The 18279-nt window shown below is 47.3% G+C and overlaps 1 protein-coding gene across 3 annotated transcripts in view; it reads left to right on the top strand.

The window, feature by feature from the left end:
- Positions 1 to 12066, top strand: part of ARHGEF4 (Rho guanine nucleotide exchange factor 4) — a 183444-nt gene extending 171378 nt beyond the window's left edge. For all 3 annotated transcript variants that reach the window (XM_030954386.1, XM_030954387.1, XM_030954388.1), the window contains 8 exons: positions 1531 to 1713; positions 2672 to 2851; positions 3448 to 3680; positions 5906 to 6035; positions 6817 to 6948; positions 7856 to 8099; positions 8729 to 8806; positions 10494 to 12066. In XM_030954386.1, the coding sequence (XP_030810246.1) occupies positions 1531 to 1713; positions 2672 to 2851; positions 3448 to 3680; positions 5906 to 6035; positions 6817 to 6948; positions 7856 to 8099; positions 8729 to 8806; positions 10494 to 10651 (1338 nt within the window). In that variant the 3' untranslated portion in view covers positions 10652 to 12066. The remainder of the gene's footprint in view (positions 1 to 1530; positions 1714 to 2671; positions 2852 to 3447; positions 3681 to 5905; positions 6036 to 6816; positions 6949 to 7855; positions 8100 to 8728; positions 8807 to 10493) is intronic.
- The last annotated feature ends 6213 nt before the right edge of the window (positions 12067 to 18279 follow it).

Raw genomic sequence — 18279 nt, 5'->3', positions numbered from 1 at the left:
GAAAACACAGATTTTTTTCTTTCATGTTACTGACAAATTGAATTGTCCTGGCTGGCAAAAACTTGTCATCTTAGAGTAAAGCAGACTAGCGCTAGGCATTAGGGATGCAGAGTAAGAAATTCTTTTAACAGAGGAATCACAACACTTATTCAAGCATCCAGCTGAAGATTTCCTGCTAATTACCGCTGGCTCAAGCTCAGTGCAGGGAGGGCTGGTATGTCTGGAGGCTCGGCTCAGACTGCAGGACTCTGTCACTCCACATTTGAGTTTCAGGCCGAGCTCTGAGTTTAAGAGCTGCCGATGTCCTGCTCACAGTGAAGGAGAACCAGGGTTGCACATCTTGAGGGCTTCAGCAGTGAGTGAATTAACTTCAGCAGTGAGTAAATGTAACTTCAGCAGTGAAATATAATCTTTTACTGTGCCTGTGCTGGCAAGGGAGGGTATGCACTGTGTTTTATATGTAGGTGTATTTGTATCAAGTGGTAAGTCATAGAGCCTAGAAGAAACTACATTAAAAGTTTAAAGCAGTTCTGTGTCACTGTACTAAAAATTCCTGTAATTATGTGTGGTTTACCTTCCTATCTTTCACTGCTCCTCTGGGCTGGGATGGATCCTTTGGGTCACGAGCAGAGTATTCCCAGGGCATCAGCAGTGCCAGAGAAGGAAGCCCAGAGTGGAATGCTGCAGTCCGTGTCTCTTTAGCTCGGGGCTGTGGCAGTGTCCCTGTCCCCTCGGGGCTGTGGCAGTGTCCCTGTCCCTCGGGGCTGTGTGGCAGTGTCCCTGTCCCTCGGGGCTGTGTGGTGTCCCTCGGGGCTGTGTGTCCCTGTCCCTCGGGGCTGTGGCAGTGTCCCTGTCCCTCGGGGCTGTGTGGCAGTGTCGCTGTCGCTCGGGGCTGTGGCAGTGTCGCTGTCGCTCGGGGCTGTGTGGCCGAGCCCGGTGCCCTCCAGCCGCCGATTCCCTGTGCCCGTGCACTGTGCCGCCCTCTGATGGGGGCGCCGGGAGTCCCACACCGCCCTGCCGGGCTCTGCCCTTCTTCCCCACCTCGGTGCCCACGGGCAGCTGATCTGCTCCTGCTTTAACAGCGAACTCTCCTTAAATAATCCTGGGGAAGCAGACACCGAGGGGCCATCTGTTACTGACAGTATGAGAACAATAAAGTAGATAAAAAACCAACCACTTATTGGTTCTCCCCTCCCTCCCAAAGTGTTCCTTCAAACATTTAAGAAAATTCCAATTGATAAACCATTTCTGTCCTGATTTTATATGTATGATTCCTGAAGGACTCCGTATTATTGCTGTAATTTCTGTCCACTAGAAATGCCTGCCTCAACCCACCCATGTCAGGGTGGGAGCAGCTGCCATGAGCCCTCCCCACAGTGGCTGTCTGGCCTGAGCCTGCCCAGGGGGAAATGTTCCCAGGCAATTCACACCCCCTCGTCCCACCTCGGCCAGCCCAGCGTGTGTCTGCCATGCAGCCCTCCCTGGCAGAGGTGTTTGGCAGTGGGAGCAGTGACCATCTTGTGCCTGCAGCTGCGGGTGAATCAGGATGAGCCCATGGAGGATTATCCCCTGAAGGTGGAGGGGGGCAGAGAGGAGGATTCCCGGCGCTTTGGGATGGGCCAGACCACCAAAGACCAGATGAGGACCAACGTCATCAATGAGATCATAAGCACAGAGAGAGACTACATCAAGCACCTGAAGGACATTTGTGAGGTAAGGAATAAAGGGGGAAGGGACTGCAAGAATTTCTCTGAAGGATAATGGACTGTGTCCCATGCTTGCCCAGAAAGGGACCCTAAACAGGTAACTTTTCTGAAAATGAGACTGGATTTTCATCAGTTCTGCTGAATGCCAGTATATGGTCAGAAAACAGAAGACAATTCATTACAGCAAAATCCCAAATGCCTCTGCATTTGGAGCACTCACTTGTGCTCTGATTAAATAGAATTAATTGAATTTCCCAAGCCAGAGAAAAGTAAATGTCTAGCACTGCTGTCCTCTCTAGTATATATTCTGGGGTAATATAATCAGCAACTCCAGCCTTCAGGCAAGCCATGTTCAGATCTGAACAACTGGGGGATGCTCAGCCAATTGGATCCTTTACTGTCAAATATGCTGAATATTGTGACACCTCTTCTAAAAGAGATCCATCCTGTACACTGGGCAGTGAAGGCAGCTGGAATTTTTGCAGGAACAGAATTCTCCACTGCAACGGTACAAAAGTGGCTCCCAGCAGAGGCAGCTGGGGCAAAGAGGACACATTTACAAACAAGCCTCTCCTGCTGCAGTGTCCCCCTACCCTCGGAGCTCTCCTCTGCTGGAGCCCTTTGGGCAGCTCCTCACACAGACGCCCAAACCAGGTCCACACCTGGACTTAACTGTCTGAATCTACCAGTGCTGGGGTCAGAGCACCCCACTGCAGACACATAAAGGCGCTTTCAGCAAGAGAGAAAGCAGCTCTGTGACTGCTTCAGGCGTGGGCTGCCATGAGTCTGGGGCAGCTTCTATTTGTACCATGTTTAGGGTAACATGAGAGGAAATAATAGTTACAGCTGGGTCCAGATCTGCAGGAAGGGAATGCAAGAACCTGGTGTACAGCTGAGTGCAGTCCTGGAGGCTTTCTGTGCCACAGAGCAGATGCCCAGGAGGTTTCCAATCTGGTTTTCTCCAGGGTTACATAAAGCAGTGCCGCAAGAGAGCCGACATGTTTACAGAGGAACAGCTGAAGACAATCTTTGGGAATATTGAGGACATCTACAGGTGCCAGAAGAAATTTGTTAAAGCACTAGAGAAGAAGTTCAACAAAGACCACCCACATTTGAGTGAGGTTGGCTCATGCTTCTTGGAATATGTAAGTAAATTTGACTTCATGGGAAAGGGGTAGCTGAGCATGGATTGAGCCAGAGGATTTAGAAGTTTCTCTGACAGAACCGAAGTTTTCTTTAAAAAGACCCACCCAACCAAACTAAATGTCACCACCCTCTATCCCAGCCCTGCTCAGCCACTTCCCAGAGAAATACCCTGTAGCTCTTGTGGCTGTGGAAAGAGCATTTTCAAAGCACCTTATCCTCTGAAGACTATAATCCCTGCCAGCCCTTGGTACCTCAAGGAAAATGTAGGAAGATTCCAAAGTCTAAAGCAGGACTGAGTTTGCAGTAGTGTATTTTGAGGTCAGTGAAGGATCAGCTGTGGCTGGTGTGGGCACTAAAAGCATTCAGCTGAGCCCAGAGCAGGGTGTGTGGGAATGTCTGGGTCTCTCGGATGAAGCTGTGACACACTTTGCCAGCCCCCAGCTTTAAGTCTCTGGGTTTGGGAGCCTGGGGAGGACACAAATGACCAAACAGCTCCAGTTAGAGGATACAAATCACCAAACAGGCTCAGGGGTCTGTGGCAGGGCAGGGCATGGCCTGAGGGACAAGGCAGTAACTCCCTCCCTGTGCCCTGCAGCAAACAGAGTTTCAGATCTACTCCGAGTACTGCAACAACCACCCCAACGCGTGCCTGGAGCTGTCGCGCCTGGCCAAGGTGAACAAGTACGTTTACTTCTTCGAGGCCTGCCGCCTGCTGCAGAAGATGATTGACATCTCCCTGGACGGCTTCCTGCTCACCCCCGTGCAGAAAATCTGCAAATACCCCCTGCAGCTGGCCGAGCTGCTCAAGTACACCAACCCCCAGCACAGGTGAGGGGCGGGAAGGAGCCGGGATGCTCCCATGGAAATGGGCTCGTGCATGGGGGGCAGGGGCTAACTGCAGCCAGCTCAGTTCTTACAGGTTACCTCACAGAAACCAGGAAAAGAAGTGTATTTATATAATTTTATTAAGTATATTTACATAGTATAAGTACAAATTACATATAATATAACTTATTATATAAGAATATAACTTATATAATATTAACTTAAAACATAACTTTGTGCATGGAGAGCAGTGGCTCACTGCAGCCAGCTCAATTCTTACAGGTTACCTCATAGAAACCAGGAAAAAAAGTATATTTATATAATTTTATAAAGTATATTTACATAATATATAATATAACTTATAATATACTTATATACTTATATAATACAATATTATAATAATATTATAATATACTTCTATATTTATATTATATTAATATACTGACAATAATATTAACTTATAACTTATTCTAAGTATATGATAAAAGTATATTTACATAATTTTCTACTACAGTAGCACTCAGCTTTCCTGTCACAGATCAAGAGTTACAAGGTCCACTTTATAATGGCCTTTTTCTATTTTATTTGGCTCATGTATCTGTAATACCAGCACATACATACTTTGGAGCTTGTACTTGTCCTGGTTTCTGTCCATGTTTCTGGTGGTGGTGTTGAGAACTTTGCCCCCAGAAGCATTGCTTGAATGCTCAAATGCCCATACAGCTGCACTTCCCAGTGGGACGTTGTGCCCTGCAGCAGCCAGGCCGTGCACACTTGGTGCCCCATCAGTGCCAGCTCCAAAGCCTCCAAATCATCGCTCACATTCAGGATGAGGGCACTGCCTTTGGATCAAATAACTGTCACTTAATTAAGTACCTGAAAACATGAAAAATCTCTGTGAAAGTGTTGATATTGGTCCACTCTGGTTTGACTTAATTTCACCTTCCTAATTGCAGCCCTGGTGCTTCCCAGAATGGTTTTAAGCATGTCTTGTTGCTTAAGGAAGTGCACAGATGTTTGAGAGTTGCCTTAGAGCCCAGTTGTGCAGCTCAGCTCCTTCCCAGCCACTCTGAACTCAGCAGAAGATGGTGTGAGGGGGAGGGCAGCTCAGCCTCTGTCCTACCCTGCCAGACAAACCATCAGCTCATTTTGAGACAAGCCAGTCACTGTTGGACTGCTTCACCTCTGCACCACAGACCAGTCCCTGCATGGCACAGCAGCGTTGTGAATGAGTTATGTTGCAGAAAGGAAAGGAGAACCTGCAGGTTCTTCCAGCAATTCCTATTTACACCTCTGTAGCTAGATTTGATTACTTAGCCCCTTCCCTTCCCCAGAGGTGGCCTAGATTTGTTACCAGACTCAATAAACCCACACTGTCTCCCTGCCCAAGGATGACAGGCTAAATTCTTAGCTCCCTGCTTATGTGCCTCCTTTACACGTAAAGGGATGGGATGTCTGGGATGGAGCAGCTTTCCTGAGCAGACTCCCTGGAAAAAGAGATGTTCAAAAATGTAACACGCTATTGTTCTAATCAACATCTAATCTGTGCCTCAAAACCAAGGAGTGTTTGAGAAGCTGCCACAGGAGGAGGGACAGAACAGCTGGGACAGACTGCAGGTGGAATCCTGCTTCCTTCCCAGCTCTGTGCCAGGCTGCTCTCCTCTGGAGTGCAGGTACAACACCCCAGTGCCATTCTGCCAGGCCTAAGGCTGGGGTGTTGTGAGGGCTTTAGGACGAGGTGAGAGATGAGAATTTGACTCCAAGTTCTCAGAAGGCTGATTATTATATTATATTATATTATATTATATTATATTATATTATATTATATTATATTATATTATATTATATTATATTATATTATATTATATTATATTATATTATATTATATTATATTATATTATATTATATTATATTATATTATATTATTACATTATATTACATTACATTACATTACATACTAAAACTATACTAAACAAAGAGAAAGTATACAGACAGAAGGCTAGCAAAAAAGTGATAATGAAAGTTCATGACTGACTCCTCAGAGTCCAACATAGCTGGCTGTGATTGGTCATTAGATTGAAACAATTCACATGTTGAGTAAACCATCTCCAAATCACATTCTAAAACAGCAAAACAAGGAGAAGCTGAAGCTTCCCAGGAGAAAAAATCCTGGAGAAGGGATTTTTCAAAAAATATCATAGTAACATGAGGCCTGTGTCGGTCCCCAGGGATTTCAAGGACGTGGAGGCTGCCCTGAATGCCATGAAGAACGTGGCTCGGCTCATCAACGAGCGCAAGCGGCGGCTGGAGAACATCGACAAGATCGCCCAGTGGCAGAGCTCCATCGAGGACTGGGAGGTAGGGACTCCCTGCCCAAGGAATTCCACATTGTTCCTCTTCTGCCCTTCCAACAGCTTCTCTCCACAGTGATATCTCACTGTCTGGCCCCACCTCAGCTCTCTGATTTTTATTTAAACAGTTATGGTCTTTTAGTACAGCTGAGCAGGTCTGGCATGTAACCCAGCTAGACCAGCTGCCTTTGCATGTTCCCTGGGATTCTTGTTTCCCTGTTTTTCCTTGCAGAATGAAATCAGCATGTAGGTTAATGAAATTCTATTATTTTTCTCTTGCACCCCATTTTATCTTGAGTGACTTCAAACTTTCAGGATGAGCAGAATTGCTCCTTAATTCTTAACAAGCCAGATTATTGTTGCAGAAAGGCAACTTCTGGCGTAGTCATAGAGGAAACCAATGTTCCCTGTAGACTCATTAAAAAATTTGCTAAATAGAAGAAACAAAATACTGATTTTCTAAATCCTAAACTCAATAAACCCACACTGTCTCCCTGCCTAAGGATGTCAGGCTAAATTCTTAGCTCCCTGCTTATGTGCCTCCTTTATGTCTGGGATGGAGTGGCTTTCCTGAGCAGACTGGAGAAGGAGATTTTTAAAAATGTAACATGCTATTGTTCTAATCAAATTCAGTTCCCACCCCCCTGGGAACAGTGTCTCCCTGATGTGCCAAGGACTGTCCTCCAGCACAGAGACTCTCTCATTCCCACACCAGTTCTGCCTGCAGGAATTCAGGCTCCCACTTTCAGATGTGACTGAGACCAACCTGTTCTTTGTGCTGTTCTCAGGGAGAAGACGTCCTAGTCAGAAGCTCAGAACTCATCTATTCTGGGGAATTAGCCAAAATCTCCCACCCTCAAGCCAAGAGCCAACAGAGGATGTTCTTCCTCTTCGATCACCAGCTTGTCTGCTGCAAGAAGGTAACCATGAAACCTGGCTGCTGCTGTGCTGGTGGATTTAAGTGAGCTCCCTCTCCACCCCTTTGTTTCCTTAATTCTTCCTGGCCTCATGTGCTCCTGGCACTCTGTGCATTCTTTCCTCTGAGGTCCTGGGGTGTTCTGTGCACCTGAGCACAGCAATCAGCTACTGGCCTAATGCTCACAGCAAAAGAGGAAAGCACTGCACAGCTTCTGGGGTTAGTGAGGGGTTCTTCTGTACAACTCAGTTATGAGTATTGTCACACAAGTTTTTTAAATGCCTTGTTCTTCATCTGAACTTCCACCTTAGTGTTGTATTCAGAAAAAACTGCAGGTTTGATGAACAGCTGTGGGCCTTGGCAGTCAGTAAGGCCATGCTAACAGCACATGTAAGTCTGTAAGTACAGCTTTTTTTCATAAGCTGAGTAATAACAGAAATCTTCCCTCTTGGAGCCAATGAACAGAACCTTCCACTGGAATTTCAGAACTGAATGTGCCAACTATTTTTTGCATATTCCACAGCATGCAGGTAGCTCCAGGTAACTTAGGTATGAAAATCACTGTCCTCAAAGTTACTTTTCATTGTCAACAAAACCCCAAGAGGTAATTAGTATTATTTTTGCTTTTAACTGGAACTGAAAGATTCAAATAGTGTTTTCTGTCAGAGGCCTAATGAGGGTTTGGGATCATGCATAACACCCAAGCTTCAGGGCAGCAGAGGGGCCCCAACGCAGCCACCAGCCAGGACAAGCACTGTGGTTCCCTGCAGTGCCCACAGCAGCTCAGCACCCTGCAGTTCCACAGACTCACACCCAGTATGATTTCTTTGGCAGGACTCTGATGATAGCAGGAAGGGTAAATTGCCCATCACATCCAAGAACAGCACCATGTGTTGTGATCTCTCTTACAGGACCTCCTGCGCAGGGACATCTTGTACTACAAGAGTAGGATCAGCATGGATGACATGGAAATACTGGATGTGGAAGATGGCAAAGACAAGGACTTCAATATCAGTGTGAAAAATGCATTTAAGCTGCACTGCAGAGACACTGAGGAAGTCCATTTATTCTGTGCAAAAAAGCCTGAGCAGAAACAGCGCTGGCTGAAGGCGTTTGAGAATGAAAGGAGGCAGGTGCAGCTCGATCAGGAGACAGGTATGGAAAGAGCAGTGCTGGGAGACTGTTTTTTTAAAAATCATTGTTATTATTTTTGGTTTTTCATCTTTTTTTACCCATTGGCTAATGCCTGAGGAGTGAAAGGGCAGGGAAGCCAGTCCATGCTCCGGGGCAGCTCTGGGCTGCTGAATTACACATTGTGAATGAATCTGTGCAATTAAAAAACTGCAAACCACAATAAGCCATCACTGCAGTTTGTCCTCAGGGAGGTTGATGTGTCTTAAGCTGTTCAAGCAGGGCTGATAAAATAATCCATACATTACATACAGGGTCCAGAACTAAAACAGGTTCAGTCAAGGGTTCTCACTGTACAAGAGGGTTTGTGTTGTTTTGTCCAAATCCTTCTCAACTCAGCCTAGAGTGATCTGAAAGGTTTCAGCCACCAGTGCCCTGCAGTGGCTTCTCCCCACAGTGCAGCATGGGCTGAGGGGCAGGCAGCAAACCCTGCAGGGGCATTTGTGCAGCCCAGCACAGGCTGGGGGAGCAGGCTGTGCCCCCCAGCCTTGGCAGTAATGGTGGCCTCTCACCTCAGGCGTCTGCCCACCCCTGTCTTCTCCCAAAGTACCAAATGATGACCTGTGCTGACACTAATCTGCTTCACCTTCCAGGGTTTTCCATCACGGAGGTGCAGAAAAAGCAGGCAATGCTGAATGCCAGCAAGCAGCACCATGCTGGGAAGCCCAAGGGTGAGTCACACCTGAGCACAGGAACACTGTGGGAATGGGGGGTGCCTCTGTGTTTACTACATGGGAAAGGCTTCAATGAAGTGGCATTAACAAACTCTTGAGAAGGCCAGATGGTGACAATTTGCACTACAGTTCCTGTCGATTCAGATGGCTGGAGTCAGGAGACTATTCCTAACTCCAGGAGAGCCACTTTGCACATAATCAGCACTCTGCCAAAACCCAGCAGCTTCTGCTCCATGGCCAGTGCGCAGCCTCTCCCTAGGAGCCAGGCTTTCCACCAGCAATGTGGCATTCCCTTTGGCAAAAGGCAAGCTTTGTGGTAATCCCCATGGTGCACAGAGGGCACCAGAGGTCTCTGCAGCAGGGACTGTTCCTGCCCGTGGAAGATGCTCTCAAACCTGCACCTAGGGCAGGGTGCTGGGGTAGGTACCATGCTTGGGCAGGGCTCTTGGTTCAACCTGCCAGAGACAAGGACAATTAGCAGCAGCCAGGGGAGAGTGAAGTCAAGCAAAATAAAGGTCCCTGTGCCCACAGCCCTGTGGCCACAGCACTGTGGCTGAAGACAGCCCTGTTGCTGCCACCTTCCCCTTCTCTCTGCTCAGAGGAAGAGGTGTTGCTTGGTTCCTCTGAACCCACAGAGGCAACCACTTCCTCCTGGTGGTACCAGCCAGCACTTAGAGCCCAGCCACATCTCCTGAAAGCAAGCTTGGCTAAATGTCAAAAAGGGACAGAAATAAGATTTGGCTGCTAACAGGGGGAAGTTTGGAGGAAGCCAGACCATGCCAACAGAGCAAAGCCCTTGGGGCACAGCACTAGAGGAGACTGCACAGACCAGCCTTGTCCTCCATGCAGGCACTGACCATTCCTAGTCAGAGATGCAGCCCAGGAGGCTGTAACAGGCACCAGCAGCACTTGCACAGCAGCTGCTTCTGCCAGCACAGCCAAAAGCACCAGCTCAGTTTGTCACCAGTCATGAGCTGCAGCTCTCTAGCCCTGCTGTCGTGCTGGCAGAACACCTGACAGTTGTGCAGCACATTTCTGGGCCTTCCACAAGAGCTCTAATCCCAAAAGGCACTGCTGAAAGTAAGGATAAATTGAAGGAAAGGTTACACTAAATCCAATTCACAGCCCTGCAGCTTTAACGGGGACTGGGGGAGGCGGTAGAGGGGGGGAAAGGAGCTGTGTTTGACTAATGAGACAGAGTAGAAATTTTCCAGAGTAGAAATCCATTTTGATTTGGGTGAAGTGTACATCTTTAAGTCTGTAGTTTGAAAACATAGTTGTTTAGTGTGACTGCCTGTTCTTGTAAAAAGCCTAAGCTCAGAGAAAGGCTGCGCTCCAGCCGAAGGACAGAGCTAAGGGGGGCAGACAGAGAGACAGAGGCTGCTGTGAGAGCAGGTCAGCCTGACTCAGGAATTCTTTCTGATAAAGAAGAATTAGCGGCAAATGTCACACGAAATTTGTGAAAATGAATATATATGAACCTATTGTGAAGTTGCATACATATGTATTTGAGAGCTAAAAAAATCTAGAGTTCCCAGAGGTAGGCATGTCTTTTAGAGAGGGGAATCTCCACATGCGTCCAGCGCTGTAATAAACATCCCGGCTTTGCAACTTTCACAAAGTTGTGGAGTTTTGTTTGTCTCCACAAAACACTAACATGCTTCCCATCTCCTCCTCCTCCCAGCTGTCACCAGGCCCTACTACGAGTTCCTGCTGCGGCAGAAGCACCCCACGCTGCCCAGCACGCTCCCTCAGCAGCAGGTCTTCATGCTGGCAGAGCCCAAGCGCAAGCCCTCGAACTTCTGGCAGAACATCAGCAGGCTGACGCCCTTCCGGAAATAGGGGCAGCCCCTGTTTGTGCCTGAAGCCCTTCTGAGAAAGCACTTTATTCCTCACTGCTGGCAGGTGGAGCCCAGGTTCAGCCAGCCCTGTGCTCACACAGGATGGCACAGGTGCTCCTGCCTTCCCTATTTATTTTGCAGCCCGGCTGACCCGCTGGCTCCCGGGCGAGGCCGCGGTGCCGCGGAGCCAGCCCTGCCCTGCCCAGCAGGCAAAGCTCCAGGAGCACACAGCAGGGAGCTGGACAGGCTGCAGCCCGAGAGATTTACCTTGTCAGCTGTACTTGGACTCACTCCTTCTGGCTGTGCCCAGCACTGCTGGCCAGCAGCTGCCATGGCGAGGGCAGCCCATGGACCCGCTGGCCCCGTGGCCGCTGCTGTGCTCGGAACAACAGCTCAGAGGCCGTGGTGAGGAGGGATGAACCCTTCTGCTGTGCCCACCCCATGCCCTGCATTTCTCAGAGCTGTGATCCTCCTCCACGTGTCCAGCTAACTCAGCAGCCTCTGCAGGCCCTCAGAGCACAGTGAGCACTGCACTGTGACCTCCTCCCTCCCTCCCTTTAGTCCAGCAGCACCGTGAACGGTGCCCCACATTAAACTGTGCCAACCTGCAGCATGAGTCAAGTTGAAGAATCTCTCTAGTGGGTTTGAGTTACATAAGTTAGAGAAAAATGTGCCTAATTAATACCATACTCAATTCTTTAGATTCTCGTCTCTCCATCATTCTGCCATATTTCCTGGCCAATGAAAATGCTCATTGTTTGTAATGTGTTTATTTATGGTAAAAATCAGAACTGTGTATTTTGTAAGTCTGTAATTGTTCTTGTCAGATGTTGTTAACTTGATGCCTGTTTTGTCTGTTTTTCTTTTCCTTTTTTTTTTTTAAAAAAAAGGTCAATATTTGCAAACCTAGCTCCCAGAAGTCAGAGTCTGCTGTTCAACTCTGCAATGTCATTGTTATGCAAACTCCCACAGACCCTCAAATTCAAGGAGTGTTACTGACACTTATAAAAATGGAAAACCACTTGATAAAGGCCTAAATTTGGCATAAAGAGCCTCACTTTAAGTACCCAAGTTTCAAATGGTGGCCAAAAAGAATGAATTTCAACTTTGGTTAGCAAAAAGAAAGATTTGCCTTACCATAGTGAGAGTTAGAAGCCATACTGACTGAATTCCCTAGATTAGGAGACATCCTGTGACAGTGGAAAGAAGACACTGGCTCATTCCAGCTCAAGTGTGAGTGAGCACTAACTGTCTGCAGAGCTCAGAAATCCAGTGTTTGTTGATGCTGTAGCTGACCAAAGTCTGGTCATCCAGGGATATCTGAATTCAGTAGCATGTACAAAGTCCTTCTTGCACTATATCTTCCCCCCAGACCAGGGGCAACATTTAATTTCATAAAGAAACTTGTAAAAGTGACTCTCAGCCTGTGTTTGTCTCCAGCCCGTCTATCTGTGTGAAGCTGTTTCTTTCCAAAGCCACTGTGGGGATTGTTCTCTTGCAGCTCCACCAGGGGCTGCTCAGCCACAGGGGCCCTGCCAGAAGGTGACCTCGGAGCAGCCATCCCAGCTGTGGGGACACAGGGACACGACCAGAGGGGTCACTCTCTGCTCTGGGGAGGACACGGGGTCAATGCTGGGCGGGAGGGGGGGCAAAAGGAAAAAAAAATTAAAATACTCTCAAAGAAGCCACTGAGATGAGGCAGTTACAGCAGTATTAGCACAACATACACACACAGACACCAAGAGACAGACATGGGGACACTGAAGGACACCCAGAGACACACTGAGGCACTGCCAGGTGTGTACAGACACGGGGGGAGATGGTGACCAAGAGACCCTGACACACAGACTCACACACAGAGCTATGCCAGCCAGTTGCAGCCAGCACCACTCAGTAGCAGAAGGCAATTGTCATTTCTGTGTTTACCCTAAGTGTCTGCACCCTCCTTTCCTTATCCATGGCATGTTTGTTTTGATTGGCCAGGAAGAAAAGCTGTTGGCACTGATATTATCAATTTTCTGGGCTTATCATCAGCTTTGTAGTAAGTGGAGGGGGGTAGAGGGGCAGAGGACAATCCCCTCCCCAGCACAGATACAGGATCACACCCCACACTGAGCATGGCCAGCTCTGACAGGTTGCTCATAGTCTGGTCCAGTTGCTATCTGGGTTCACTCAAGGATGGAGATTCTCCTCAAAGCTCTTCATATCTCTGTCAAAACCCCTCTGTCCCCAGTGTGAAGGAAGTGCTGACATCTGTTCAGAGCTCCCCTTGCTGCAATGTCTGATCTGGTCTTAGGCAGAATGTTGCTTAATATACTCAGCTTTACATCTACAATGAAGGCACTCTGGTAGAAATCCTCACCTCTTCTCCCAAGGGAAAGGGGTGACAGTGGCACAGGACCCTGGAGTGCAGCAGCTGTGAAGTGCAACAACCCTGCCCTTCCTCCCCCCGAGACACACACAAGAATTGGCTGTTATTACTTGCCTGTGTAGCAATACTCTGAACAGTAAATACGCATCCAGTGGTTAAAATAATCACGTCATTTATCAGCTCTTCCAGAACTGGCTGCACCTCTGACCAGTGCACACAAAGGATTTACAAAGACACTTTTTTTACAGACATTTCTGAAGTGCCAAACCAGACTTCTCTGGCCAGACAGCATCCCAGTCAATGGGCAGTTAATTACTTCTGGAAGAATTCTGCTCTCCACTGGACTATCAGTACACTTTCTAAAAAGTGTCCTCAGTTTGGATTCTAGTCTTGCACGCCATGTTTGGAGCTAGGATCCAATCCCCTATGCAAGACTGAGATCAGGTAAAAAAGCTACTCACACAAAGTGGTGGAGTTATAGCAGCAGCACAGAAAGCAGGTAAGGCTCAAACCCACAAACCCATTGTGCTCAACATGACCACCCCACAGACTGCTCTGAAGAGGATTTCATCACAAAATACCATCCTTACTTTAACAGCCAGCACCACCTCCCAAGTCTCACCATAACCCTCGGTGCTTCCTGAACAAACTGTCACAGATCAGGTGTAACCTCCTTAGGTTTAAGTGATCAGACATTCAGAGTCATCTCATCCCCCAGGTTACTCATTAAATGGCAAAGTGTACCTGTGTGTGAGATGGTAACAGATTAACCCAGCCCAGATTTCCCTGCTGCATCTGCGTTTGGGCTGCAGTGGCTCCCATAGCTCTGCCAATGGGCAGAACTGGGGTGAACCCGTGTGCAGGCTGGGCTGGGCTGTGCACAGCGAGCAGATCCCAAGGGCATCAGCTAAACCTGGGAGAATGGGGTTCCTGGCTGGCCAAGAACAGCTCTGACAAGACCTCTGAGCTAAATGGACAAGAAGTGCCAGTTCCACAAGAAGTGTCCATTTGAACCATGAAGAATCAGAGCTGTGAGATATCAGGAACCTTTTCTCTGGAGATGAACCTTCAACAGGGGCCAGAAATGCAGATTTGTGTTCAAAACAAACTGAAGCTCCTGATGTGAGTCTGAACAACACCAATCATTCTGGATTTTAGGGTAGAACCAGCTGAACTCCACAGAACAACAGTTCTGCATTGAGGTACATAAAAAGGACAAAGAGATTGAGTCAGGGGTGGTTTGGGGTTTTTTTAAAGGGTGTTGGTTCTATCTGTTCCTCTCCTTCTGTAGATATGCATTCAGAAAGCTTCTTGTGAAAACAGCCATGATTCTTAATTAACTAAATCTGCCCAGATTTCATTTGGTCAAATAAAATACAGAATTATGTAAAGGATGTCAATCAAATGAAAGATGATTTCCTGAAGCTACCAGTTAAGTGAACTGGTGGCTACTAAATAACATAGTCTGTGCTCTGACCAAAAAAAAAATCTATTTTAAACTATTAGTTTAGAATATCTGATTCAGGCACTGTGGGTGTATACACTGTTCAAGTTCTAATAGCATCAGAACCAGCACAAACTGTCTTTGTGCTAACTCAAAGTAAGAACTAGGTCAGTTCCCATGGAGAGAAGAGTTCCCCCAAAGCAGCCTTTACTGTCTCTCCTGTTTTGTCCATTCCCTGAAGGACAGGGGGGTGTCCCATCTGTCCTTGGCTCACCACGTGCACTGCAGGAGATTCCCAGTGTGCAGGACACTGCTCTGCAGAGCAGCACAGCTCTGTCATCCAGGAGCCAACCACGTGCCAAGCATCTGCACCTGGGTGTCCCAACAGCTTCTCAAAACCACCTGAAAACAAGGTCACCAACAGGGATAACTCAGAATCCAGGCACCTGCCAGTAACAAAAGAATCTCAGCTTCACACTGAGAACACTTCATTTCTTGGGATGCTAGAATGACAGAAATTAGCTTTTTTTAAATGGAAAGGCCTTTCACCTGATGTGTCAAAATATCAGGCTGTGCTCCTCCAGATTTACTGCAGTGGAAGCACAGCTTCATGCAACAGCATCATTGGAGAAGTCTGTGGCAAGACTGGTATGCAACCATCAGTGTTTTGAACAAGGACTGCACCACTCCCCTCCCAGACTGAGCTGGCAGCACCTGGCAGGTGGGGCAGCATCCAGCAAGTGCTGATTCCTTCTTCACTGTTATTACTTCAGTTGTTTTAATTCTCCTGTCAAGTTCCACCATGTACCTGCTCATGAGGGTTATGGGCATTGCAAAGCCCATCTGACAGTGAACATGGTACAACAGCAACTCCTCAAGCTTTAAGGAGGGAACTGCTCACACCTCATTAAATGCTGGACCCTCAGCCTGTGCCTGCTGCTGCTGCTGCTCACGTTCTCTACCACAGGGGAGGACTCACCACTGCTGCTGACATCAGCAGCACCACACTGGTACAACCCAAAATATCAGCCAGAATGTCCTGTACCAGCCACCAGCAGGAACTCCTGACCCAGAGCTCCCAGCCCAAGCAAAGCTGAGGCTCAGGTCTTCAGGTAAGTAATGGGTTAAAGAATAAGAACTTTGATAGTGGATAAAAATTAACTGAAAAAAGCACAAGCGTTTTCAGCTGATTTTAAGCCCCTGAAGACACAGTGGTGCTCTTTCAGCTGGACAGTGTGGGGAGGGAATCAATCTTCAGGCTGCAGTGACCCATCAGTGCAGCTCCTGTCAGAGTGAGGCAGTGCAAGGTGCAGCCAGCAGTGTGACCTGGCAGCAGACAGAAATGTCTCCAGGGACCACAGCTCCAGGCAGCAGCATGGAGCCTCCTCCTTTCCAGTGCCAGGCACACAGCTGCAGGCTCTGCAGAAGCCAAGGTGCTCCTTCCCAGCCTCACAGCAATCCCAGCTGCCCTGCCTCGCCATGAACACCTCACACCTTCTTTCTCCCATGCGTCTCACACGTGTCCTTAGCAAGCTCCATGACTCAAATCCCATGGCTTTGGCAGCACTGGCACTTCTAGGAAAAATGCAGGCTGCTTGTTCTTTTTGCTCAACACTCCTGTCATCTTTCCCCCTGCAACTACACCCCTCCTCTCCCCACGTCCTGAGCTTCTCTTTTGCACAAGTTTGCTACCAAAGCAGCTCCTTGTTCACAGCCTGTGCAAATGAAATACCTGTGGTACTGACCCCAGAGCTGTGTACCTTTGTGTGTGACTGCCTACATTTACACTTGTGAGATGGGAAATAAACAAGCTATCAACTTTATGTCTTGCATCATTCTGTAATCCTCCCAAAAAGCATTAACTACTGATTATAGAGCAGCTATGGAACAGCATTCTGCTTACAAGTTCCTTCTATCCTTCCACACCTACTTCTTTCCCTTTTCTCCTAAGCAGCACCCACCCATTACCCAGGCTGGATAATAATTTATGGCTTTTTTCTTTAACCTCCAGTAACCTGAAATAATATACTTGCTATCTATATCACACCATCAAGAAAAAACTTATCTCCAAATACAGCCATGTGTTCACTGAAGCAGAGGGAGCTGCATTTGAGCTCAGCTGGGCACTTCACATGATTACAATTCCTACAAGGCTAGCAAAAGCAAAACTTGGGGAAGGTGTGTTCCCCTTCCCCTTTCTGAAGCATCAATTTGCCCACATATTTTACCTTTCTTGCCCAGAAAAGAAAAAGCTGTTGTGAAATGCTACAAAGTAGGTTACTATAGCCCAAACATGAAGGCCCAGCTGTGATAATTTAAGCTGACAGCTGAGCTGCTCATTGTCAAGTTCCTTCTGTCACATTTGGATTGGAAGGATCTCAGCCCACCAAGGACTACAACTGGGGTTCCTGTACCAACAGTCTCCCCTCTACATCTGCAATTCTCCCTGTGACACAACCCAGCTTCCCACAGCTGCCACAGACTTCTGGCTGCTGTTTAAAATAAACATTAAAAACCTAAAGTCATCACACGGCCTCCATTCTATTCTGGATGATTAAGACAGGATAGCTAATAGCCTGATGGATACTAAAATAAAATCCTGGAGTGCACTTAGCCTCCTACACACGAGTCAGACATTTTATCCATGCAATTCAGCAACGCTGACATTTCCTACACAAAAAAATTCCCATCTAAATAAGTACATCATTCCTGATTCCAAGGGAGCTCACCAATGAAACTTTCTGTTACCTGGCTTTGTTTACAGCAAGCCACAGAGTTTAGAATCTAAAACAAGATGTTGGAAACAGCAAGTTTTGGTTTTGCCCAGTATTAGTTACATGAAAACTTGAAACTCAGAATTTCTTGCCCAATTTCTACCAATCACCGAGCAGATACTTTCCTGGAGGGGCTCTGGCTGTTCTCAGGTGTTCAGAGCTGCCCCTAAAGGAGGGAGTTCTTATCTCCACAGCAAGTGGAGCCACCTGTCACTGAGGGGAGGGTAACACACATTAATTACACTGCCACTGCAAAATCCATCTGGCAAGTCTGGTTTGACTTCTGGGAGAAGTCAAACCATTACTGACCCACCATTTTGGCAGTTCCATGGATACATTTAGAACCACCATGAAAGAAAGTCTGCCTAGAGACTGAGGAGCTCAGTACCACATCCTTGCAGGTGCTGAATCCAGTACAAGGCCAGGTTTCACAGCAGCAGACTCCCAGGAGAACAGCTACATCAGAATCCTTCTAGCCTGGGAGTGATCAGCACCATTCTGAAGAACAGCTTGTCCCTTTATAGCATCCCAGATTTCAGCAACCCACTGGTTGAGGATTATGAATTTTCATCAGCTGCAGTGCTCTGCAAAAAACACTCCCAAACCTATCTACCTGTAACAAGAAAGCAATCCCAGGATAACTGACCGACAATTAGCTTGAGGAAAAACACACTGAAAAAAAAAATCTGTCCCTGGCATCCCTTGTGCTCAGCTACAATTTTAGAAGCTCAGCTACTTAAAACTACCTGTAGCAATAATCCTGACAATGAAACACTATTCCTGCAGATTGATGCAGTCACGTTGCACCTTCCTCTTCCACATGTGTTGCTTTTTTCCAGAAGGTTATCAGGTAAGTTATTGTTATTTTTGGAGACCTACAATAAATGAAAATAGCCAGTTAGTTCAAGCAGCTTAGTTGTTTCCCCAGAGCTTTACAACCACCCACACACTAAAGAAATAGGATAATTACCCACACTTCACACCTACTCAGCTCTTTTCCTTCTGGGGAACACTCAAGGCACTGATTTCTAACAGCTTTC

Source organism: Camarhynchus parvulus, chromosome 9 (genome assembly GCF_901933205.1).
Source record: "Camarhynchus parvulus chromosome 9, STF_HiC, whole genome shotgun sequence".
Classification (NCBI taxonomy): Eukaryota; Metazoa; Chordata; class Aves; order Passeriformes; family Thraupidae; genus Camarhynchus; species Camarhynchus parvulus.
Note: the sequence above shows the minus strand (reverse complement) of the source record. Positions and strands in the feature narration are given on the sequence as shown.